General features: G+C 41.8%; 1 protein-coding gene across 5 annotated transcripts in view; it reads left to right on the forward strand.

Annotated features, from left to right (window-relative positions):
• The window catches only part of TRAPPC9 (trafficking protein particle complex subunit 9), an 874505-nt gene that overhangs the window by 471793 nt on the left and 375544 nt on the right, over window positions 1-27168 (forward strand). For all 5 annotated transcript variants that reach the window (XM_043507302.1, XM_043507301.1, XM_038389963.2 and 2 more), the window contains exon 20: window positions 2429-2582. In XM_043507302.1, coding sequence (XP_043363237.1) covers window positions 2429-2582 — 154 coding nt within the window. The remainder of the gene's footprint in view (window positions 1-2428; window positions 2583-27168) is intronic.

Below are 27168 nucleotides of genomic sequence, written 5' to 3' on the forward strand. Positions count from 1 at the left end.
GCATGGGGGGGCTCTGGGCTGGGGCCAAGAGGTTTGGAGTGCAGGAGCAAGCTCAGGGCTGGGGTGGGAGTTGAGGTGTGGGATGTGGTTTGGGTTCTGGGAGGCAGTTAGAGTACAGGAGGGGGATCAGGCTGAGGTAGAGGGTTGGGGTGTAGGAGAGGGTACAGGATGTAGGCTCTGGGAGGAGGCTCGGGTTTGGGATGCGGGAGGGGGTTCTGACCTGGGGCAGGTGTTTGGGGTGCAGGTGGGGATGCAGGATCTGGGAGGGAGTTAGGGTATAGGAGGGGGTTCTGATCTAGGGCAGGGGGTTTGGGGTGTGGGCTCTGGCTAGGTGGCACTTACCTCATGTGGTTCCTGGTCAGTGACACAGTGGGGCTAAGGCAAGCTTCCTGCCTGCCAGGGCTCCGCACTGTTCCCAGAAGCGGCCGCTATGTCTGGCCCCTTAGTTGGATGGGCCAGGGGGCTCTGCACAGTGTGTACTGCTCATGCCCGCAGGTGCCACCCCCGTAGCTCCCATTGGCCGGGAACCACGGCCAATGGGAGCTGCAGAGCCGGCACTGGGGGCAGGGGCATCGCATGGAGCTTCCCTGATTGCCCCTGCTCCTAGGGGCTGCAGGGACATGCTGGTTGCTTCTGGGAGCTGCACGGAGCCTATTGAACTTTTAATGGCCTGGCAACCATAGCTTCCCCCCGCAGTGGGGTGAGCCAGTGCTCGCAGCTCCAGCCCTGCAGGGGGGCACCAAGGCTTGGGGCTTCTGGCCCGTGGCACAGAGACTTGCCATGGGCTAGATGAAATGAAGCAGTGGCCATAGGTTCCCCACCACTGTTTTAAGTTATGAGTTTCATAAGTAAAATTTTTGAAGGAAACAAAAGTTAGGAATTTCCTTTGCACAATTTTTAAACATGTCAAAATTAATTTCAGGGACAAATTTTTACATTCCTACAATTTTTTTTTTTTTTTTACATTTACTTTGATGCTATATGTGGTTGAGTTGCTAAAATGTAATTTATAATGTTTTCTTACTAGCGTACTCATATTTTAAGGTTTCAGAGTAGCAGCCATGTTAATCTGTATTTGCAAAAAGAAAAGGAGTACTTGTGGCACCTTAGAGACTAACAAATTTATTTGAGCATAAGCTTTCGTGAGCTACAGCTCATTTTGTAGTTTGTATTTTCAAAATGAGCTGTAGCTCACGAAAGCTTATGCTCAAATAAATTTGTTAGTCTCTAAGGTGCCACAAATACTCATATATTAAGCCGGGTAGATTTATTTAAATCAAAGTGATGTAAATCACTAATTTTAATTATGATTTAAATAAGTAACAAGAAACCTTGATTTAAATAATTTTTTTAACTTTTTTTTTTTGCATGTGCACATTTTAGTTATTCTCCTAAGAAAGATCGAGTCTCATGGTTCATAACCATTAAAGCATGTTAATTTGCTACTAAATATAGCCTTTACATTAAATTTGGTGTTTCCTTTTGCTAATCGGGTGGATACACTGTATCTATACATTTTTATTTAAGCAGTTATATGGCTTAACTTTTATTTATTCATGGTCTTAATTTTTACATTTTTAGTATGTTAGAAAATGAATAACATTTCTTATTTACTAAATTTTTTTTTTTTTACTGGTGATGTGTCAATCTCTATTTGGATGGAAATTCAGTGAAAAGGCACAAAACAGCATTTTAATTTTTTAAATTAAATAATACAACCTTAATATGTTGAATACCTAGAAGAAAACATTTATCACAACATATGTTTCATTTAAAGCTAACTGATTTATTAAACAAGCAAGTATTATCTGTAGTTAGTGAATTGAACTGATTGTGTGGTTGCCATGTATTTCAAGATTTTAGAATAAGTAGATCTCATTTTTGATTCAGAGACTGAAAGACGAAAACAAGATTTCCTGGCTTTTCAACTCCCAGTTGGTTTCTTAACTTTGAATTAAGTCATTGAACTGAACTAAAATAAGTTAAAAAACTGAAATGAAGAAAATATTATCTCTGCTGAACTAAGTTTTAGGGGTGTAACCGTTTGTCCAAATATTGTTATTGCATCCTATGTATCTTCATCACTTTGGAAAAGTAAGTCCTGCTGGTCGGTTTTCTGATGGCAGGTTTGTTGAGCTTTTGAGGAGCCCCAGTGAAGTGATCAGGTTTCAGGGATGAAGGAATCCCCAGTATTTTCTTAACTTACCAATATGGATCTTTGATCATAACTTGCTTTCAATATTCTGTACCATAAATCATCATCATAATGCATCATTATGATCCAGATTACTCTGACTGAAGCAATATATAATACCTTTTTTGTCTGGTTTGGTTTGGTAAAGGTATGTGAAATAATCTGCGGGAGACATTCCCACAAAATCGATGTATTGATGATTCTTTTCTTTTCTTCCTTTTTTTTTCATCTCAGTATGGCTATCCAGGTTGACAAGTTTAATTTCGAGAGTTTCCCAGATTCCCCTGGTGAAAGGATACAGTTTGCAAACCCAAAGCAACTGGAAGAAGAGAGACAGCAGGCAAAAGGGCTGGAGATCAACAGCAAGTTAGACGTTTGCTGGAAAATTATATCCTTTTAATACATGCTTGATTTATATCTATATCAGCCTTATGACACATTTTATTTTATAATTTATATCACCATTTAATAAGGTTACTGAAAGGGAAAACAACTAGAACTTAACATAATTATAGACTTCTTAAAATTAATTGCACTACATTTTCTTGAGATTTTTCACAATATTCAGGTCTTAATATAATGGTTGTCTTAATCTGAGTCATATGGGCATGCTGCAGATCCTGTCTATTTCCCCAACTTTTGGGGAAAGCAGAAGAGCAGTGAAGGTTGGTGTTTTATATAAAATTAGATTAGTTCTCTCCAAAAGCAAAGTCTGCAAAGTGGTAATGAAATCATGATTTAGCCTTAAAAATGCTGAGAATATTTTTTAAAGTTATGCTTAGAATAATAGAAATGTAGGATTGGAAAGGACCTTGAGAATTCATCAAATCCAGCCCCAGGCACTCAGGCAGGACCAAGTAAATCTAGACCATCCCTGATACCTGTTCATCCAACCTGCTTTTAAAATCCTCTAATGATAGGGAGTGCTCCCTGGAAGCCTTTTTCCAGAACTTAATTACAGTTTTTTCCCTAAAATCTAACCTAAATCTCCCTACTGCACATTAGGTCCATTACTTTTTGTCCTACCTTCAGTAGACATGGTGAACTATTTTTCACTGTTCTCTTTATAACAACCCTTAACATATTTGAAGATTGATTTCAGGTACTCCCCCTCAGTCATCTTTTCTCAAGATTAAATTTGCCCATTTTTTCTAACCTTTCCTCATTAGTCCGGTTTTCTAAACCTTTTATCATTTTTGTGGCTCTCCTCTGGAAAAATTTTTGCACATCTTTCGAACAACATGGCCTCTAGAACCGGACACTTCCACTATAACCTTCAGATCCTTTTCAGCAACTACCACCTAACCAGTTTTCCCCATTTTGCAGTTGTGCATTTGATTTTTCCTTCCTAAATAAAGTATTTTGCACTTGACTTTAATGCACATCTCTCCCTCCCCAACCCTTCTTGGAGTGGTCTGTTTCATTATAGACTTATTTTGTTCTGGGGCTTTGGCCCTTTAAGGTTCCCTAATAATATGTTGATTATAATAATAATAATACAGTAATAATAATACATTACTCATATATAGTGCCTTCCATCCAGAGATTTCAGATGCTTTGTCATCACTAATTATTGAAAATGCACAGACCGGCTGTGACATGGGTTCACAATATTATATATTTCTAATGATGATGAGTAAGCTGAACCACAGTAAATTGAAAATGACTTGCCATAAGAAGTCAGAGGCATAGCCAGAAATAGATACCAAGAGTCTTTATGCAAAGTTCCATGTCTTGCTCATTAGCTCATTTCAAAAACGATCCTTGCTATGAAAAATTTCTGTTTAACCAAATCTCCCATATCATATTGCTAATAGATTCAACCTTCTGGTAGCTATTAAAATATTTAAACACTTTCTGATAATATGGATGAGAGTCTTGCACTGGAATTGGGTGACATGCTGTAATAATCCTAGTGCCCTCATCTTTTTGGTTGTTATTGAGCAGCAGTATTAAAGTACATATTGCATACTGCATTCTTTATTTAATTGCAAAAATATATCAAATAATTTTCTGAGTGGCAGTTGTTTGACCTGTCTAGATGAGGGATATGTGAGGGACTAATGCCCCATTTGCACTTCCTTCCTGTAGCAATGTGAGACTCACCTCTGTGGCGCCTCCTGCTGGTCACCCAGGCAATTAGCTCACCAGCCTCCGGAGCGCCCTCTGCCTGCCGGTGTCTCGCCTGTCGCTGGCACCCCCTTGCGCCTTTCCCTTGGGTGCTGCTGCCTGGCAGTACCCCCACAGTCTCTGCATCTTCCTTCCCAGGGGAACCCCCAACCCCCATCCCCACCTCGCCTCAGTATATGGCTACTGCAGGTCACCATCTAGCCCTCGCTCACTGGGGCAGACTGCATTGTACAAGCCATTCATCACTGGCAAAAGGGGGGTTTGGACCTACTGCCTTTGCCTACCCTGGGCTGCAGCCTCTGCAACCCCAATACCTGTCCTGACCTTTATCAAGGCCTGCAGCCTGGGGGTTCTCCAGGCTGGAGCTCCCCAGATCCTCTAGCCTTTCCCCAGCCCTGCTCCACTCTAGGTACCTTTCTTGGCTCCCAGGCAGCCAGGCCCTTCTCCTTCAAGAGCTAGAGGGAGAGTCCTCTCAGATCCTGGCTTCACTGGCCTTTTATAGGGCCAGCTGTGGTCTGAATGGGGCATGGCTGCAGCTGTGGCTGTTTCCCCAGTCAGCCGAGGCTTGCTGCTTTCCCCAGCAGCAGCCCTCTCACAGCTTCAGCCCCCTCCTAGGGCTGGTTTCAAGCCCTTCAGGGCACGAGCGAGTGACCACCCCGCTATACTTCCCCACCAGAACTAAAAAAACCAAAGACACAGTTGTCTGAATATTCACCTCTGAACGAGGTGATGTGACCTGCATCTGAACCAGGCCCTGATTGTGATAGACGGGATTCTGAATCCACCTGGAGCACCCCTCCAGCACATTTTTACTCAAAGCAGAAGTTGGGTGACAAACATCACACTTCATCTTCTCAGTCAAATTCAAAGCATTCCAAACGTTTCTCTACGGCTCGGTCTCTTCCAAGAAAATCTTCCTGTAAATCTCTGGTACAGGTTTGAAGTCTCACAAATCTAAATACTCAGTGGCCCTGTCTGAGATGGCACTGTTGGGACCATGAAGACTGGTGTTGTCACCTCTGCCAACTCCTCCTTCCTCTCCTCAGCCGATTCCGTGTGCTTCAGCACCATCAGCACTAATACGCTTCTACTCTGCATGCCTTCTTGTTGGCAAAAGATCTTCTTTGTCTTTCCCCACCTGACTCTCCTTTGATGCAGCCCTGTGCATTATTTACTCCATTGACACACCCAGCACCGTCGACCCACTCTGTTACACTGGCACCAGTGGCACACAGGCACTGACAACACACACTCTGGTTATGTCTTCACTGTTGTCACTGACTTCAACATCTTTCTGACTACCCTAGCCATTGCCTGTTCTTGAGCCTTGTTGATCTCCAATGTGAAGACCACCTAGGACCCCACTGAGAACTGCTCCTCCCTATTCTGAAGAGGTTTGTTTCTTCTTCAGACTCTGAAAGGAAAGAGCCTGTTTCTCCTTCCAGATCTTCCAGCTAACCCTATAGCTCTTCTAATACTTGATGTAAAGATCAGGATTGGGTTCCCTAGAGGGAGACTCCAGCTTGGGGTGCCCCATGGATGACTTCATCTATGCCATACCCTCCATAGCCTTATTGGTTTTGGGCTGACCACAGAGATTCTAGAACTCTGTTTCATTCATGTTCTAGGAGGAAGTCTCCTTCTTCTTTATTGCAGGAGTTGTCTTCTCAGCATCCTGCTACTATTCCTCAATTTGCTGTGCTGGACCCGATGGAGGAGAGAGAATTATTGGAGGAGTCATTATACATTCCTCTCCACATTTCTTCATCATATGAAGTGGTTATTCTGGAGTCAACACCTCTCTTCAGACTTTCCAGGATCTCATGAGGAGGGTGGCTACCTCTTTAGGGGTCCAGGCGAAGATTGTACAGAGTCCACACATCCTCTGGATATTTTACACACTCGTACTCCAGGAAGGGTTGCCCTTCCTGTGAGTGAAGACTTACTAGACCTAGCAAAGGTTGCAGAGTAGCAGCCACGTTAGTCTGTATCCGCAAAAAGAAAAGGAGGACTTGTGGCACCTTAGAGACTAACAAATTTATTTGAGCATGAGCTTTCGTGAGCTACAGCTCACTTCATCGGATGCATTCAGTGAAAAATACGGTGGGGAGATTTATATACACAGAGAACATGAAACAATGGGTGTTGCCATACACACTGTAACAACAGTGATCAGGTAAGGTGAGCTATTACCAGTAGGAGAGCGGGGGTGAAAAACCTTTTGTAATAATCAAGGTGGGCCATTGCCAGCAGTTGACAAGAACGTCTGAGGAACAGTGGGGGGTGGAGTGGGGGTGGGTGGGTGGAATAAACATGGGGAAATAGTTTTACTTTGTGTAATGACACATCCCCTACCAGTCTTTATTCAAGCCTAAGTTAATTGTATCCAGTTTGCAAATTAATTCCAATTCAGCAGTCTCTCATTGGAGTCTGGTTTTGAAGTTTTTTTTGTTGAAGAATTGCCACTTTTAGGTCTGTAATCGAGTGACCAAAGAGATTGAAGTGTTCTCCAATTGATTTTTGAATGTTATAGTTCTTGACGTCTGATTTGTGTCCATTTATTCTTTTACGTAGAGACTGTCCAGTTTGACCAATGTACATGGCGGAGGGGCATTGCTGGCACATGATGGCATATATCACATTGGTAGATGTGCAAGTGAACGAGCCTCTGATATTGTGGCTGATGTGATTAGGCCCTATAATGGTGTCTCCTGAATAGATATGTGAACACAGTTGTCAACAGCTTTGTTGTAAGGATAGGTTCCTGGGTTAGTAGTTCTGTTGTGTTGTGTGTGGTTGCTGGTGAGTATTTGCTTCAGGTTGGGGGGCTGTCTGTAAGCAAGGACTGGCCAGTCTCCCAAGATCTGTGAGAGTGATGGGTCGTCCTTCAGGATAGGTTGTAGATCCTTGATGATGCATTGGAGACGTTTTAGTTGGGGGCTGAAGGTGACGTTCTGTTATTTTCTTTGTTGGGCCTGTACTGTAGTAAGTAACTTCTGGGTACTCTTCTGGCTCTGTCAATCTGTTTCTTTACTTCAGCAGGTGGGTATTGTAGTTGTAAGAACTCTTGATAGAGATCTTGTAGGTGTTTGTCTCTGTCTGAGGGGTTGGAGCAAATGTGGTTGTATCGTAGAGCTTGGCTGTAGACAATGGATCATGTGGTGTGGTCTGGATGAAAGCTGGAGGCATGTAGGTAGGCATAGCAGTCAGTAGGTTTCTGGTATAGGGTGGTGTTTGTGTGACCATCGCTTCTTAGCACCGTAGTGTCCAGGAAGTGGATCTCTTGTGTGGACTGGTCCAGGCTGAGGTTGATGGTGGGATGGAAATTGTTGCAAAGATTCTCTGGCAGACCCTGTCTTATATACCTTGTAAGGCTAAGAAAGTGGACTCATGATATCAAGACTTTGTCATTTTCTTTAACCACCCACTTCCTGATTCTTTGCTGATCACATTCACTAATAAACGGTGTCATAAATCCCAATCTAAAGCCACTCCAAAGGATAAGGAATGTAATAGATTAGATTTATATGATTTGTAAGAATTTTTGCACTTCCACATTTGAAATAAGGGTTGCCAGTTATCAGTTTTATCTAAAAATAATTTTATTATTTCTCTATCATTTCCAAGTTTGCTGACAAGTTGCCAGAGCAGTATAGGGGCCAGTTTCTATCTTTGGTTTCTGAGGGTCAATCTACGGCTTGTACATGTCTTCAGGCAGCCATAGATGCTGCTGACACTGCTTTACCACTGCAGTCTTTGTGAAACATTTGTCCTGCTTGCAAGTTTCTGGCATTCCAAAGAAGTTGCAGCATACAATAGAAGATTTATTGTTTGAGAGGTCCAAGTTGTTTTCTGCCAAAACAGTCGATGCTGTGTGTGCACTGAAAAACTCTCATGCAACACTTCACTCTCTAGGAGTTTACACTTCAGCTATGAAAACTGTTTAGCCCATAATCTTATTCCATACCCTCTTTCTATCAGAGACCTCAGTATGTTTCCAAGAGAAGGTTAACACTCCTCCATGTCACCAGCCATCTTTGGCTGTGACAGGCCCTTCTGACCTTGAAGACAACTGCAGCCTCAAAGCATTTGTTTTGACTTCTCAGTCGATGACAGTGCTCTGATTATATCTCCTCCCTTTGGATCATTCCTTTCCCTTTTTTATTATGCTTTGGAAAACATCACATAGGCCAAGTGGGTACTCAGCACAATAAAAGAGGGATATGTTATCCAAGGCACCTCCTTCCCGTTCCCCATCCCTTTTCAGGGACCCTTGTCATGACAATTATGCTGTCTTCTAGAATGAGGAGCTACAGAAGAAAATCCTTACCAGCACAGAGGAAAAGGCTCCTATTCCCAGTATTTACTGGTCCCAAAGAAATCTGGTGGCCTCTGCCCCATTTTAGCTCTATAAAAGCTGAACTATTTTATCAAGAAAATAAAGTTCAGAATGGTTATCCTCTCTTCTATGACCCCTTCCCTAGAGATTGGTATGCTGACCTCGATTTACGAGACTCATGCTTACATGCGGCAAAGAATCTTTGCACATGATCGATCTTCAGTTTATGGTGCGCACCAACCAGTACCGCTACATGGTACTTCCGTTCAGTTTATCAGTCCCAACGGTCTGCACCACATGCATAGCTGTAGAAGCAGCCCACCTCAGTTGCTTGGACGTTCAGATTTTTCTTTATCTGGACGATAGTCTAGTTTATGCACCATCAAGCAACCAGGTCCAACACATCATCCTAGTCATCAGACTTTTTCTCCCATCTAGGGCTGAAATTAAATTTAGACAAGTCATCATTACAAGTGACTCCACACATAACTTTCATAGGAGCAGATCTCAATACCAAGACAGCCATAGCTTATCTTCCAAAGGAGAGGTATAAGTCTGTAGCTTTCCTTTCTGAAAGCCACAAGTCCAACACAATGACAACCGTGCATGCCTGCTTCAGCTCCTGGACCATGCGTGTTTAACTCTGCATCAGAGATTTCACCTTCATTATCTGCAGGCTGGCTCCACTCAGTATATAGTAGAACCTCAGAGTTACAAACACCTCCGGGATAGAGGTTGTTCATAACTCTGAAATGTTCGTAACTCTACACAAAATGATATGGTTTTTCTTTCAAAAGTTTACAACTGAACATTGACTTAATATAGCTTTGAAATTTTACCATGCAGAAGAAGAATGCAAAGGAAAGGTTCAGCGGGGAGGGGGTTTGGGTGCTGCCGGCTTGGTGGGAGGGATATGAGACTCAGTGGGGGGGGCGGGGAATCTGTGTGTGTGTGTGGGGGCTCTGATATATATACACACACACACACACACACACACACACACACACACACACACACAGAGGGGTTGGGTGGATGGGGGGGAGGGGTCAGCTCCCTGTATAGTGACCCCACCCCACATGACTGAGGCATGACTAAAGAGTCCATCCTGGACCTAAGAAACCTTTCTTAACAAAAGTTTTGTCATAACTTTTAAATTACTGCAAAAGGTTTCAGTTCAAAAACTGTTTTGTTAAAAAAATTTCCAACAAGCGTTTCTGCTAGTCCTTTAAACATCACCAATGGTGAACCCCCACAATTTTGGAAATACTACCGTAAAGCTTGCCTTTTCCCCTGTACCCCATGGCATTCCTTAGATGTAGTTCAATAAAAATTTGTTTGCACTGGACTCAGGATTTTTGTAAATCAGACCCCCTGTTTTGCACTGTTCAAGATGCCAAAAAAAAAAAAGGATTAGAAGGGAGAGACTTTCTGTTCAGTCAAAGCAAAATAATTGTGCATCTGCATTAAATAATTCAGTATTTTAGAGGGACATCCTGGACGTTTGGGTGTGGGGAGTGGTTTATTTCATCACTTCATAGTGCAAAAGAGTTTGCTGTTGTTGACATGATCTCTCAGGCTGTAACCTGTTGGTCAGTCCACAATATTATGTGTCTTTCTGGAACAGATATTAGAGGACTCTGCCTTTTGAGTGTGGTGTCCATGGAGCTAAGGTCAAAATAAGAGGACTAGCGGGGAGGCTATCTCAGAAAATGTATCTGAGGTATTACTAGCTATAGCCCAGATTCCGTGCTGGTGGGCTCTATACAGAAAGAGATTTTTTCATCTTACCTTTTAGATCAACTTTATTTTGAAGGAGATAAGCAGTCTGCAGACCTCACCTGGATGTGTAATTAGTTAATCTAGAGGTATGTTTCACAGCCCTCTGATTTTTGAGTTACTAATTTTAGGCTCAGAAAGTTTCAACAGAAAGTGAAAATCTATCGACAGGAAGGGTCTACTGGTTTCCACAAGTCTTGAAGTCAACTAAACGAGGGGTATTTGCAACAATGTAACAAGTAGTGGCTGGCCAGATTCTATATGTGCTAGTCTTTGCACCAAGGTAATTTACGCTGTAAGACCTAACTCCTCTGTGGACTAAATTTAGATTAATTTCTGGAGGTATTCCATTAACCATATTTTATGTGCTTGGATGTGTGTATGAGAGAGATTTGTACATTAGGGAAGAATATATGAACAATTTTCCTTGAAGTAATCAAACCTACTCTACAGCTAAAGGGAAGAAAATACTTGGAGCTTCTATGCAATGTTCAGTTTCCTAGAAATGAATGTTGTATTTTTCTACAAGCATATGCAATAAAGGACGGATAATAAAAGGAATCATTATAGTTAGACATTACACAGGATCCATCATAATTGGCAGTAATGGCACAGGTAAAGTTCTTAATTAATGTTGCCTTATGTCAAACATTTTTACATTTAAAAAATGTAGTTTTGAGTAAATATTGCATATGCCGTAAATAAAAAGATGAATTTAGTTCTTCATATAATTTTTTTAAGCAAGCCACCATCTGGGTTGTTTAGAGATTGTTTCTTGAATAACAATATTTTAACAATAATTGATTAATATTTTGTGACGTGACACACCATAAAACCATTTTGTCATTAGAGATGTGTGCAAATCTCATTGGCTTCAGTAAAAAGTCAGTGAGAGTTGCAAACATCTGAGGGCAGAATTTGTCCTTCAGGAGAGAAAGTATTAAATTACCTAATCCACTGTGGTCCACATGATAGTTGACCCCCTCAAATAGTTCTAGTAGACAATTGAGGGATGATTTCCTTTTATGAGAACCATATTTACTCTTCCCTAACAGATAGTGTTCATCTATATATCTGCTAATTCTTTTCTTTACTATAGTTTCAACCAATTTGCCTGGTACTCCAATTAGGTTTACCAGTCTGTAATTGCCAGAATCACTTCTGGAGCCTTTTTAAAATATTGTCATCACATTAGCCATTTTCCAGTCATCTGGTATAGCTGCTGATTTAAATGATAGGTTACATAACACAACTAGTAGTTCTGCAATTTCACATTAGAGTTCCTTCAGAATGCCTGGGTGAACACCATGTGGTCCTGGTGACTTCTTACTGTTTAATTTATCAATTTATTCCAAAAACCTCCTTTAATGAAACCTCAATCTGGGACAGTTCCTCAGATTTGTCACCTAAAAAGAATGTCTCAGATGGGAATCTCATGAAGACGAATGCAAAGAATTCATTTAGTTTCTCTGCAATGGCCTCATTGCCCTTGAGTGCTTTTTTAGCATCTCAGTTACCTAGTGGCCCCACTGGTTGTTTAGCAGCTTCCTAAATCTGATGTACTTAAAAAAATTTGCTGTAACTTTTTAAGTCTTTGGCTATCTGTTCAAATTCATTTTTGGCCTTCCTAATTATATTTTTATATTTCACTTGCCAAAGTTTATGCTCCTTTCTATTTTCCTCAATAGCATTTAACTTCCAGTTTTTAAATGATGCTTTTTTGCCTCTCACTACTTCTTTTACTTGGTTGTTTAGCCACAGTGACACTTTTTTGGTCCTCTTACTATGTTTTTTTATTTGCGTGTACATTTAAATTAAGACTCCTGGAAAAGTTTCCATGCAGTTTGCAGGGATTTCACTTTTGGCACTGTACCTTTTAATTTCTGTTTAACTAACTTCCTCATCTTTGTGTAGTTCCTCTTTCTGAAATTAAATGTTATCATGGTGGACTGCTTCGGTGTTTCCACCCCCAGAGGGATGTTAAATTTTACTACGTTATGATCACTATTGCCAAGTGGTTCAGGTATATTCACCTCTTGGAGCAGATCCTGTGCTCCATTTAGAACTGCCTCTCCTCTTCTGGTTTCCAGGACTAGCTGCCCCAAGAAGCAGTCATTTAAGGTGTCAAGAAACTTTGTCTGCTTCCAGTCCTGAGGTGACATGTACCCAGTTAATATGGGGTCAGTTGAAATCACTATTATTCAGTGTTTTATTTTTATAGCCTCTCTAATCTCTCTCTCTCGGTCATTATTACCATCCTGGTGAGATGGTCGGTTGTATATATGTACTGCTATATTCTTAGGTTTCAGAGTAGCAGCCGTGTTAGTCTGTATTCGCAAAAAGAAAAGGAGTACTTGTGGCACCTTAGAGACTAACAAATTTATTAGAGCATAAGCTTTCGTGAGCTACAGCTCACTTCATCGGATGCATTTGGTGGGAAAAACAGAGGGGAGATTTATATACACACACAGAGAACATGAAACAATGGGTTTATCATACATACTGTAAGGAGAGTGATCACTTAAGATAAGCCATCACCAGCAGCGGGGGGGGAAAGGAGGAAAACCTTTCATGGTGACAAGCAAGGTAGGCTAATTCCAGCAGTTAACAAGAATATCAAAGGAACAGTGGGGGGTGGGGTAGGGGAGAGAAATACCATGGGGAAATAGTTTTACTTTGTGTAATGACTCATCCATTCCCAGTCTCTATTCAAGCCTAAATTAATTGTATCCAGTTTGCAAATTAATTCCAATTCAGCAGTCTCTCGTTGGAGTCTGTTTTTGAAGCTTTTTTGTTGAAGGATAGCCACTCTTAGGTCTGTAATCGAGTGACCAGAGAGATTGAAGTATTCTCCAACTGGTTTTTGAATGTTATAATTCTTGACGTCTGATTTGTGTCCATTCATTCTTTTACATAGAGACTGTCCTCCTCAGGCCCTTCGTTACCAGCACTCCCAGCTATCTTCGAGACACCACTGACTTCCTGAGGAAACTACAGTCCATTGGTGATCTTCCTAAAAACACCATCCTAGCCACTATGGATGTAGAAGCCCTCTACACCTACATTCCACACAAAGATGGACTACAAGCCGTCAGGAACAGTATCCCCGATACTGTCACGGCTAACCTGGTGGCTGAACTTTGTGACTTTGTCCTGACACAGAACTATTTCACATTTGGTGACAATGTATACCTTCAAATCAGCGGCACTGCGATGGATACCCGCATGGCCCCACAGTATGCCAACTTTTTTATGGCTGACTTAGAACAACGCTTCCTCAGGTCTCGTCTCCTAATGCCCCTACTCTACTTGCGCTACATTGATGACATCTTCAACATCTGGACCCATGGAAAAGAAGCTCTTGAGGAATTCCACCATGATTTCAACAATTTCCATCCCACCATCAACCTCAGCCTGGACCAGTCCACACAAGAGATCCACTTCCTGGACACTACGGTGCTAATAAGCGATGGTCACATAAACACCACCCTATATCGGAAACCTACTGACCGCTATTCCTACCTACATGCCTCTAGCTTTCATCCAGATCATACCACTCGATCCATTGTCTACAGCCAAGCTCTATGATATAACCGCATTTGCTCCAACCCCTCAGACAGAGACAAACCTACAAGATCTCTATCATGCATTCCTACAACTACAATACCCACCTGCTGAAGTGAAGAAACAGATTGACAGAGCCATAAGAGTACCCAGAAGTCACCTACTACAGGACAGGCCCAACAAAGAAAATAACAGAACGCCACTAGCCATCACCTTCAGCCCCCAACTAAAACCTCTCCAACGCATCATCAAGGATCTACAACCTATCCTGAAGGACAACCCATCACTCTCACAGATCTTGGGAGACAGGCCTGTCCTTGCTTACAGACAGCCCCCCAATCTGAAGCAAATACTCACGAGCAACCACACACCACACAACAGAACCACTAACCCAGGAACCTATCCTTGCAACAAAGCCCGTTGCCAACTCTGTCCACATATCTATTCAGGGGATACCATCATAGGGCCTAATCACATCAGCCACACTATCAGAGGCTCGTTCACCTGCGCATCTACCAATGTGATATATGCCATCATGTGCCAGCAATGCCCCTCTGCCATGTACATTGGCCAACTGGACAGTCTCTACGTAAAAGAATGAATGGACACAAATCAGACGTCAAGAATTATAACATTCAAAAACCAGTTGGAGAACACTTCAGTCTCTCTGGTCACTCGATCACAGACCTAAGAGTGGCTATCCTTCAACAAAAAAGCTTCAAAAACAGACTCCAACGAGAGACTGCTGAATTGGAATTAATTTGCAAACTGGATACAATTAACTTAGGCTTGAATAGAGACTGGGAATGGATGAGTCATTAAACAAAGTAAATCTATTTCCCCATGGTATTTCTCCCCCCCCACCCCACCCCCCACTGTTCCTCTGATATTCTTGTTAACTGCTGGAAATAGCCTACCTTGCTTGTCACCATGAAAGGTTTTCCTCCTTTCCCCCCCCGCTGCTGGTGATGGCTTATCTTAAGTGATCACTCTCCTTACAGTGTGTATGATAAACCCATTGTTTCATGTTCTCTGTGTGTGTATATAAATCTCTCCTCTGTTTTTTTCACCAAATGCATCCGATGAAGTGAGTTGTAGCTCACGAAAGCTTATGCTCTAATAAATTTGTTAGTCTCTAAGGTGCCACAAGTACTCCTTTTCTTTTTGCTATATTCTTGTTATTGAAGCATGGGATTACTATCCATAGAGATTCTGTGGCACAGTTTGGTTCATTTAAAATTTTTACTTCATTTGACTCCGTGTTTTCTTTCACATATAGTGCCACTCCTCCACTAGCATAACCTGTTCTGTCCGTCTGATATATTTTGTATCATGCTATTACTGTGTTCCATTGGTTATCTTCATTCCACCAAGTTTCTGTGATGCGTATTATATCAATATCCTCATTTAATATGAGGCACGCAAGTTCACTCATCTTAGTATTTAGACTTCTACCATTTGTATATAAACATTTTAAAATGGTCACTTTTCGGCTGTCTGCCATTATGTGATGTAATGTAATGGGTCTCTCTTTCATTTGACTGTTCTCATCAGATCCTACCCGTATTTTATCATCTTCCATCCTCTCATCCTTACTAGGATATAGAGAATCTCCATTAATAGACCCTACCTGTCATAAATATAAAGGGAAGGGTAAACACCTTTAAATCCCTCCTGGCCAGAGGAAAAACCCTTTCACCTGTAAAGGGTTAAGAAGCTAAGACAACCACCTGACCAAAATGACCAATGAGGAGACAAGATACTTTCAAAGCTGGGGGAGGATGGCGGGGGACAAAAGGTTCTCACTGTCTGTGTGTTGCTTTTGCCGGGACCAAAGCAGGAATGCAGGTCAGAATTCCTGTAAAGGGCTAATAAGCAACCTAGTTAGACATGCGTTAGATTCTGTTTTGTTTAAATGGCTGATAAAATAAGTTGTGCTGAATGGAATGTATATTCCTGTTTTTGTGTCTTTTTGTAACTTAAGGTTTTGCCTAGAGGGATTCTCTATGTTTTGAATCTGATTACCCTGTAAGGTATTTACCATCCTGATTTTACAGAGGTGATTCTTTTTACCTTTTCTTATATTAAAATTCTTCTTGTAAGAAATTGAATGCTTTTTTCATTGTTCTTAAGATCCAAGGGTTTGGGTCTGTGTTCACCTATGCAAACTGGTGAGGATTTTTATCAAGCCTTCCCCAGGAAAGGGGATGTAGGGTTTGGGACGATTTTGAGGGGAAAGATGTTTCCAAACAGGCTCTTTCCCTGATATATATTTGTTAGACGCTTGGTGATGGCAGCAATAAAGTCCAGGGGCAAAAGGTAAAATAGTTTGTACCTTGGGGAAGTTTTAAGCTAAGCTGGTAAAAATAAGCTTAGGGATTTTTTCATGCAGGTCTCCACATCTGTACCCTAGAGTTCAGTGTGGGGAAGGAACGTTGACACTCCCCTATGGGATGTCTCTGTTCGAATCAGATGCTCCTCCTCACCTGTTAGCTTTCCCCCAGCCCTTAGTTTAAAAACTGCTCTACTACCTTTTTAATTTTAAATGCCAGCAATCTGGTTCCATTTTGGTTTAGGTGGAGCCCATCCTTCCTGTATAGGCTCCCTCTTTCCCAAAAGGTTCCCCAGTTCCTAATAAATCTAAACTCCTCCTCCCTACACCATCGTCTCATCCATCCATTGAGATGCTGCAGTTCTGCCTGTCAACATTCTCCTTGTATTGTGAACACCAGAACTTGACACAGTATTCCAGTAGTGGACTTGCCAGTGCCAAATACAGAGAGAATATAACCACTCTGCTCCTAATTGAGCTTCCTCTGTTTATACATCCAAGGATTGCATTATCCCTTTTGGCCACAGTGTTGCACTCGGAGCTCATATTCAGCTGATTATTCACCATGACTCCCAAATCTTTTTCAGAGTCACTGCTTCCCAGTATAAAGTCCCCCATCCTGTAAATATGGTCTGCATTCTTTGTTTCTAGAGGAATAAATTTATATTTGGCTATAGTAAAATGCATATTTTTTGCTTGCTCTGAGTTTACCAGGAACTGATCCCTGTAGGACCCCACTAGAAACACATTTCTTCAGTAATGATTCTCAGTTTACAAATACAGTTTGAGACTTATCAGTTAGCCAATATTTTTTAATAATCCATTTAACGTGTACCCTGCTGATTTTGTATCCTGGTAATTTCTTAATCAAAATGTCATGCAGTATTAGGTCAAATGCCCGACAGAAGTTTAAAAATAGTACATCAACACTATTACGTTTTAGCCAAACTTGCAATATCGTTTAAAAATATATATCAAGTTAATTTGACAAGCTGTTGGCATTAATTATATTACCCTCTTTTAATGCTTTATTAATCAAGTCCTGTATAAGCTGTTAAATTATTATGCCCAGGCTCAGTGTTAGGGAGACAGGCCTATAGTTACTCAGGTCATCCTGTTTACCTTTTCAATATATTGGCACAATAGCTTTCATCCAGTCTTCTGGAACTTTTCTAGTGTTCCGAGAGTTACTGAAAATCAGCATTAATGGTCCAGCAATCTACTTGGCTAGCTCTTTTAAAAATCTTGGATGCAGGTTATCCAGAGTTGCTGATTTATTAAATGTTTAGCTTTAGTCACTGCTGTTTAACATCCTCCCGAGTTACTATTTGAATGGAAAGTGTGTTATCATTATCGTATGATCTGACTACATCATCTGGCTTTTTCCCAAATACAGAACAGAAATATTTATTGAACACTTTTGCCTTTTCTGCATTATCATAGACAGTTCTACCATTTCCATCTAATAATGGAGCAATACTATTATTAGGAATCCTTTTGTACCTAAATACTTGAAACACTCCTTATTATTGTTCTTATCACTGCTGGGCATAGTTTTCTCCTGGTATATTTTTGCTTCAGTTATCAATTTTCTACAGTTCCTATCTTCTGTTTTGTATTTATTACTAATCAACTTGCCCTTTTTTCCTTTTGTTACATATGTTACATACATTTTTTATAACTGCTTTAACTTTTATAATATCTTTCTCCTCAGTCTAGATCAGGGGTGGGCAAACTTTTTGGCCCGAGGGCCACATCGGGGTTGCAAAACTGTATGGAGGGTGGGATAGGGAAGGCTGTGCCTCCCCAAACAGCCTGCCCCCTCCCACTTCCTGCCCCCTGACTGCCCCCCTCAGAACCCCCAACCCATCCAACCCCCCCCACTTGTCCCCTGACAACCCCCTTCCGAGACCCCTTGACCTTAACCACTCCCCCAGGACCCCACCCCCTATCCGATCCCCCCTTGCTCCCTGTCCCCTGACTATCCCGACCCCTATCCACTCCCCTAACCTCTGACAGGCCCCTTGGGATTCCTACACCTATCCAACCGCTTCCTGTCCCCTGACTGCCCCCCGAGACTCCCACACCTATCCAACCCCCCCATCCTCTGACCGCCCCCCCAGAACCTCCACCACAATCCGCTCCCTATCCTCTGACTGCTCCCCGCGACCCCCCGCCCCTTATCCAACCTGCCTCCCCGCTCTCTTACCATGCCACTCAAAGCAACATGTCTGGCCGCCGTGCTGCCTGGCCAGAGCATGCCGCCCTGCCACACAGAGCACTGCCCGCATGGCGGTAGCCTTCCCGGTTGGGAGCTTAGGGGCTGAGCAGGAAGATCCCGTGGGCCGCAGTTTGCCCATGTCTGGTCTATACCCTTAGCAGTGGCCAAGAGGTGAAGATTATTTCTTTGAGATCTGTTTTCTAAACTGTTCTGTTTTTCTTCCAGTTTGTGTAGTCTAAGCTTTCAGGAGGCAGTTTCTTCTTTAATTTCACTGGTTTTATCGGCAGTCCTTTGTAGCTCATTTTCGAAGCGAGACATTTGGGATTTTACATCACATACAATCTTAGAGAGGCCACAAATATGTTTGGAGATTGAATCCAATCTGTGAGGAATTCTTTCAGTGGCTGGGTTATGTTCTGCTGTGCCCTTGTGGTCTTTCCCTTCAGTTGCTTAGGTGATTCAGGCTTAGGTCTTTTGTGGCCTCTCATTGTTTCATTGAAATCCACATTCAACAGTTTGAAGTTCATCCAGGAGACTAATTTAAATGTTTGACAGAAATTTAATTTCAGATTTGTTAGGACAGTATTTATTAGAGATGAATTAATATGTGGGGCATGAGGAGATGCGGGACTAGGCAGCCATCTTCCGTGTGGGTACCATGTGACACCCCGATGATGACATTTTAAAGTCATTTATTTTTGGGGTTAAGGTTGTTAAAAGTTTTCTTGATAAGTATGTCAATTATATATCCTTTCACTTATATGGGACATTTAAAACAAGACTAGGCAAAGACTAGGCAAATAGAAAATGTTTTAAATTATAATCTAGCATTGATAGGGCTATGGTTTAGACAGCCTAATATATCTCTTCCATCTAATTTCTATGATTCATTCCATCCTGGTGTGTATTTTGATCAGTTTTAGAAATAGTTTACATTTGCATGCAGATCGTTCCTCTCTTGGGGTAGCTTTGTGATTTTTAGAATGCTAAATAAATATTTATTTATACTCATGTTGTACTTCGTAATAAATCTTCTTTACTGCCTCATTTTTTCTCAAAAAACAAGTGAGGTTTCATTGGTCCATCTGGCTGATTGAGATCAGCAAATTGAGTTTATCTTGTTTTTCAGAACCTAAACAAATGCCTTTAGCAAGATCAAAACAACACCATAATCAGCATTCCAAAAGTTCAAAATGCAAATGAGAAAACAGATTTATGGTAAACAGTGTTCATTAATCATTTAAAACAGTTTTTCATTAGTATAATTTCTATTTATGAAAATTTGCTAATTTATTTATGCTGAAGTAGGACTGGGATGCATTCATCCACCTGTATTTATTCATACAGAAACTGACAAGTGTGACATAAAAAACATCTTTGCCTTGCCTGAGGTGAAACACTACACAGCAGATAGAAAACAATTAAGGGATTTAAAACGGAAAACAATTTGATAAATCTGTACTAAATTTCTTTTTAGCATCACATTTCAAACACAATATATTCAGTAGGTTGTGCTTTAGTTATATGGTGTCTTCAGAACAGTGATTAGTGCCTTCCTTTCTTCACTGGAAGGATGCTCGGTCTTTACTCACTCAGCTGCAGTATGATTTATTAAAGATCTGATCAGGAAATTCTCATTAGTGCTTAAACCTACCTCTCAAACCTACCTTTTAACATTGTCCTGTCCAAGCTCACTAGTCCACCTTTCAAACACACGGTGACTTGTACCATGGCCCATGTATCCATGAAGGTAGCGTTCTGAATTATCACCTCACCTAGGAGGGCCAGTGTGCTTGGCGCCATCATGGAGGACCCACCTTATACATTGTTTCACAAAGAAAAGGTTTCTCTTCAACTACACCCCAAGAGACTTCACTCCCTCAGTGTCCTATGTTCTACCTGCAAAGAGTAAACCCATTAAGAAATTATTGAGACATTCTAACACCATAGTAAAGAGGTTGCGTGGACAAGCCATATCCTCTGAGAGGATTTCCAAATGGATCTCAGGGTGCATCTTAGAGCACTACAAGTTAGCAAACATTTCTCCCTCTGGGCTCCCTATCGCTTCCCTATCAGATGTTCCACAACAGGACATCTGCAGAGCAGCCACTTGGAATTCAATCCACATATTTTTGATGCAGTAGTTTATGTCCCGGCCCAAGATGCACCAGTGGGGTCGGCAGTATCACAAATATGTTTGCTACCAGCTTCCTTGCACCTCCTCCAGTCTGAACAATGTTTGCCAATCACCCATATGTGGAATACATAGAATCATAGAATCATAGAATATCAGGGTTGGAAGGGACCCCAGAAGGTCATCTAGTCCAAACCCCCTGCTCAAAGCAGGACCAAGTCCCAGTTAAATCATCCTAGCCAGGGCTTTGTCAAGCCTGACCTTAAAAACCTCTAAGGAAGGAGATTCTACCACCTCCCTAGGTAACGCATTCCAGTGTTTCACCACCCTCTTAGTGAAAAAGTTTTTCCTAATATCCAATCTAAACCTCCCCCATTGCAACTTGACATATAGGGACCATCACCAGAAGTAGTGGAGGTTACTTACTATAACTGAAGGTTCTTTGATACATTTGGTCCCTGTCTGTATTTCAATACCTGCCCTCCATCCCTCTGCTTTGGATCCAGTTGGATTTACAGTAAGAAGAGGAACTAGAAAGGCATTGACCTGCAGTGCCTATTATACCCTCTGTCAGGAGCAAAAGGAGATGCACTGTACATGTGTGGGACAACAGACGTTGCTTGGAAGAACTACCGGACTTGGGACCAATAGTGTGCATGCATTCCCATGTGTGGAATTCAAATAGCGACCATACATCTCGAAGAACATCCTGAGCTGTAGCTCACGAAAGCTTATGCTCTAATAAATTTGTTAGTCTCTAAGGTGCCACGGGTACTCCTTTTCTTTTTGCAGTTACAGTAAGTAACCTCCACTTTTTTTAAAAATAAATTTCAGGCTCATTCTGTCTTATTTTAAAAGCAACTAAATAGTCATTTAAAATGCACAATCTGCAACATAAAATCAGTAAATCACATTAAAGATCCTGGGGATAACCCTTTCAGTATAGAACAAAAGGAAATTCATTTTCCCTTTCAATGGGTGAGAAAAGCCATAGAATCTGAATGCATCTTTCATGTAAATTTCATGTGTCTTGATTTTTTCTAACGTTAGCATTGTTTGTTTTAAATGATCAAATATGTTGTTCTTTCCATAGCGGTAGCATCCAGAGGCACCAGACAGTCATAAAGTTCCATTTTGTAAGGTGGTGTGCAGACACATAGGATGAGACACCCTATCCCCAAAGAATTGATAATATAAGAAAATCATAAATTATACTTCTTATTCCTAAATTACTGTGCTAAAATAAATAATTGGTCCTCACACCATGAAACTAAACGTTAAAATTTTACTTATTTTGTTTGCAAGCTCTTTGGGGCAGGGTCTTTGTTATATGCTTGTCTAGTGCCTAACACATTGGGTCTGGGGCCCCTGGGTGTTGTTGCAATACAAATATGTGATAGTAACTGAAACACAATCTCATGGTTCTATCCTTCAGACTAACAACCACCACCCCTTGTCTTTTCTAATATTTGTGATAGCCCTCTAATTAAACTATGACTTTTATTTAATGTATTTAAGAATGAATGTGTAATTTTAAACCAAAAAATATATATGTAAAAATGGTGAGACAAGATGTGTGAGCTAATACCTTTTATTGGACCAACTTTTATTGATGAGCGAGACAATCTTTCAAGCTTACATAAAGCTCTTCTGCAGGCCTGGGAAACATACTCACAGAGTGTCACAGCACACAAAGAGCCAGCTTCCTTCAGGACACAACCAACCTTCTTCACAAACTCTACAGTGATGTCTAGGTAGGGGGGATGGGAGGGATGTTGTTGGTGTTTGGAGTTTGTGGAGGAGGTCAGTTTTGTCCTGGAGGAAGCTGGTCCTTTGTGTGCTGTGACAGTCTGAGTACATTTCTCAGATCTGAAGGAGAACTCTGGGTAAGCTCGAAAGCTTGTCTCTCTCATCAACAGAAGCTGTTCCAATAAAAGATATTACCTCACCCACCTTGTCTCTCTAATATCCTGGGACCAACACTAAGATGGTGTCCTCTTAGTCCACAAATCAACTCCCTGGGTGTATTTAGGAGTCTATCAGCTAGCAGCATTGACTGAGTTTTTCTGCTGGTTGCAGCTGGGAAGTTCTACAGAACCAGCAGAGAGATAAGACAGTGATTGAGATTCTATTCCTTATATATCATCAATAGAAAAGTTTACTGAGTTGCAGCAGGGCTGCACAGGCGTTATGGAGGAAGGACAACAAAGTTGCACAGATGTAACTGAGGACATAATTTGACCATTAGAAACTTAATAGTTGGCGATACTAGATTCTTTCCTTCATATGTATCTTGACATCATATTCCAATTTGACAGTAGCTCTGGCAATTATAAGCATTTGTTACTTATTAATTGCACACATTTCATGTGAAAATCTTTGAGACAATAAACATGGCAGCTCACAATGCCACTGTTACACACTTGTTTTTTAGCATAGGATGGCACATTAAATGAAGACAACTTGTGACTAGCTGGTAGAGTAGTAATATTTATTTGCATTATTCTTTATTTGAATCCTGGCTGTTGATGACTTTCAGGGCTTCCAAGTATTGTCTCAAGGATAGTTGAAGCCTTGGACATCAAGACAAGGGTGATTCAAGATAACACGCCCAACCTGTTAGATATCCTCAGCTCCTTTATACTCTCAAGAATTTATGCCCTCCAAATTAATATGTGGATATTGAACCCAGCAAACGGACTGTGACACACCCAGGCCTTGCTTCTCCTGAGTTCAGAGCTAGTAGAAAAGTGCTACCAAGTCCTCCTACATAAGGACTTTGAACATTTTTACATGCACCCAACCCTGGGGCTGTTTGTAGTTTCTGCAGTCCAAGAAAAGGCCAGGCCCACCAAGGGGATTCCAAAAGAGAAGCATCCCAAGAAACTAGATTTCTGGCCAACATGCTTGGCTTGTCAGATGCACTCCAATTCCACATCGCGAACCTGTTTGCTAAGTACTGTCTCTGAGTTTGAGAAAGAGTGACCTTCCAATCAAAGCTTCTGCAGAAATTCAGGGAGGAGGTGAGAGATGCAATCAAAGAAGGGCAGTTGGTAGCCAAAACAGTGGCTGAGTCTGAAGTGTCTGCTTAATCCATGGCCACAGCTGTTACAAGGCACCAAGCCTCCTGCTTACGGGCATTTGGGATTCTGAAAGAAGTCTAGGCAACAATAAAGAATCTACCCTTCAAGGGCATGGACTACTTCAGTAGCTGGAAGGATGTAGTGCTTCATTTCCTGAAGAATTTGAGGGAGACACTGAGGTTCTTGGTATTAACATTTTAACTTACCAGTGCCAGCTCCCTGAATGAGGGAGAAGGCTCTCTGATTCCCATGGTTGCCAACTGGAATGTCCTCTCAGAGAGGGACCCTTGTACTTTTGGAGGCACTCATCATCTTTCTTCTCTATAAAACATCAGGGAGGCATCAGGTTTGATGGAGGACGAAGGGGGTGTCAAGAACAACACCACCCTAGAACTGATCATCAGAAATCACCCTCACTCCTTTCCATCGATGATGGTTGACTATTATAGCCAATAAATGGTGTGCTGAGTATTGTCACCCATGTCTACTCTATCCAATTCCTTTTCTGTCCCCTACCAATCCCCCTTCCCGGTCCCTGTTCTGAGACCCTTCTCATGAGATCCTATGACAAAAAGAAGTCACCTCTGTGAGTATACGAGCTGTGGAAGAGGGTCTGCAGGAGTAAAGGAGAAGAGTCTTCTATTCCCTGTATTTCTTCATTCCAAAGAATAAAGTGTGTGTGTGTGTGTGTGTGTGGTGTGTGGCGGGGGGCGGGAGTGGAGAGTTTCATCCTAATTTAGATCTCAGGATAATGAATGGTCTCAGGTTCAGTATGATAATACTTGCCTTCATCATTTATCACTTCAGACTAAGGACTGGTTTGTGTCTCTGATGCATACTTCTACATTGCTATTCACCCATCCCACAGGAAGTACCTGGGATTTATAGTCAAGCCATTCAACTGCATCAAGAACCTTTACAAAATGCCTTGCCATGGTGGTGGCATGCCTAAGGAAAATGGGCGTTCACAACTATCTGTATCTGGATAACTGGTGATAAGAGGCAGACCATATCAGGAAACTCAGCCTCATCAGTGTACTCTCTCGGTTTGCCCATCTGGTTTTCCTGGTGAACTATGAGAAATTGTCACTCATTCCATCACAGATGATTGAGTCCATATGGGCCAAGATAAATTTCATGACTGTCAGGGCCACAGGACAGATTCTTCTCACGTCACTTGTTACAGGACACGTTAATCTCATACAGGACTACGATGGTAAGGACTTGTCTCACATTGTGTTAGGCCATATGTCTCCATGTACTACTTTGATGCTGCTTGATGGACTTCATCTTAGGCTGGCTCAGGTCAATCTACTTCCTGATGAACCGTCAGATGACCAAGGCAGTCTTACCCCTCTCACATTCTTGTGGGGCTGAGCTGAGGGCAGAGTCCTGGCCATGCCCAAAAAGGGGTACCATTCAAGACCTTGTCAGCATCCAAGGCATTAGTCACAGATTCATCTGGGTGGGCACACTTGCACCACCTACAGTTACAAGAGCATGCGTCCTAGAGGTTCTGAAACTACATTTAAATGTCTTAAGCCTAGCCACATCAGATTGATGTGGAAGGTGTTCCTCTGTATCCTATGCCATCCAGTAGTGCACTATATAAACTAGCAAGGGGGTGCCTGCTCTACCCCTCTCTGCAGACAGGTCATCAAGCTAGAGAATATATGCTACATACGTGGTGTAACCCTGATAGCCATAAACCTATCAGGAATCAGCAATGACTTGGCAGACTACCTAAACAGATAGTCTGTTACTAACCACAAGTGGTCACTGCAGTAATCCATCACCAAGTCAATATTACACCAATGGGGGAAGCTGGTGATAGACTTGTTTGCCACAAAGGGCAACAAGGCACAGAGAAGGCATTAGCCTGGGATCCTTGCTGGATTTTTTTCAATCTGCAGTGGAATCAGGGCCTCCTTTATGCCTTGCCATCCGTTCCACTAATTCTGAGGATAATTATAAAAGCAGACAAGATCAGGCCATCCTCATCCTTATCCTCATAGCTCTTTTGGCTGAGGCAGTTCTGGCTGACAGACCTGTTTATAAATGTCCATGTGACCATTGCTCACGCTCTCTGACACAACCCAAACCTATTGTTGCAGGATCAGGGTTAAGTACTCCATCCAGGCTCAAAGTCTCTGGACCTGATTACCTTGGGTGTTGGCTGGTTGAGCCATGAAAAGGAACTGCTCCTGGCATGTTCAGAAAATCCGTGCAGAGTAGAAAACTGTTCACAAACTGTCCATTATTCCTCAAAATGGAAAAGTTTCTTGATATGGGGAAACCAATATGATCTAGACATAGTACAGGCCCAGGTATTGAGGATTCTAGATTATTTGCTGCAATTGAAACACTCAAGACTTTCACTTAGTTTAATCAAAGTCCATCTGACAGTAATATCAGCATTTCATCTACTGATAAGTCATTCTAAGTCTTCTCTCATCTACTCCAACATGAGACCTCAACGTTATCCTTCTAAAGCTTACCCCTTTGAGCCCCTCTCAGGGGCCATCTTACTGTCAAAATGGTCTTTGTTGTGACCATAAGCTCAGCGAGAAGCCTGAGTGAGCATCAAACACTTCTAGTGGAACCTCTGTATACCTCATTTAAAAAAAGACAAGGGGGTACTGAAATCTTATTCAAAATTCATCCTCAAGGTGGTTTCTGAATTCCAGTTCAATCAATCAACTTAACTGTTGTCTTCCCAAAGCCACATTCCACACAATGGGAGAAGCAGCTCAACACCCTAGATGTATCTAGAGCTCTTCAATATTACGTTGACAGGACCGATCTTACAGACTGTCCCCATGTCTATTTCTAGCTATAACTGGCCACTCCAAAGGTCAGTCATTTCATAACAAAGACTTTCAATATGATTAATACATTGTATCTCACTGTGCTACCATGGATATACTCTCACTCCACCAGAGCTGAAATGGAATCCTCAGCCTGTTTCAGCAAGACTACTACTTGGAGCAACCCACTCACATTTATCAAGCATTATGTGCTGGACTTTGCTACTAGATTAAATGCCAAATTTGGGAGAATGGTATTCCAATCTGTAGATTCCAATGCAGCTAAGATTCCTGAAGAGGATGTTGCTTACCAGTAACCTACAGTGGGATCCTCACTGATACTTGAAGAAGAAAGTATGGTTACTTACCCTACACTAAATGTGATATTTAAGATGATGATGTCCATGTGAATCTGACAATCTGCCCTCTGTCCCTGTTTTTGTAATCCTCAGCTACGACAGGGTGCAAGGAAACTGAGGAAGGGACAATGTCACTCTGCCCTTTTTATGCCCTCACATTGGAGTATGCGCTGCCCCCAATGGATACAGCTATTCCAAAGATTTTGAGCTTGTGCCTATGAGACACGTG

This window comes from Dermochelys coriacea, chromosome 2, assembly GCF_009764565.3.
Source record: "Dermochelys coriacea isolate rDerCor1 chromosome 2, rDerCor1.pri.v4, whole genome shotgun sequence".
Taxonomy (NCBI): domain Eukaryota; kingdom Metazoa; phylum Chordata; order Testudines; family Dermochelyidae; genus Dermochelys; species Dermochelys coriacea.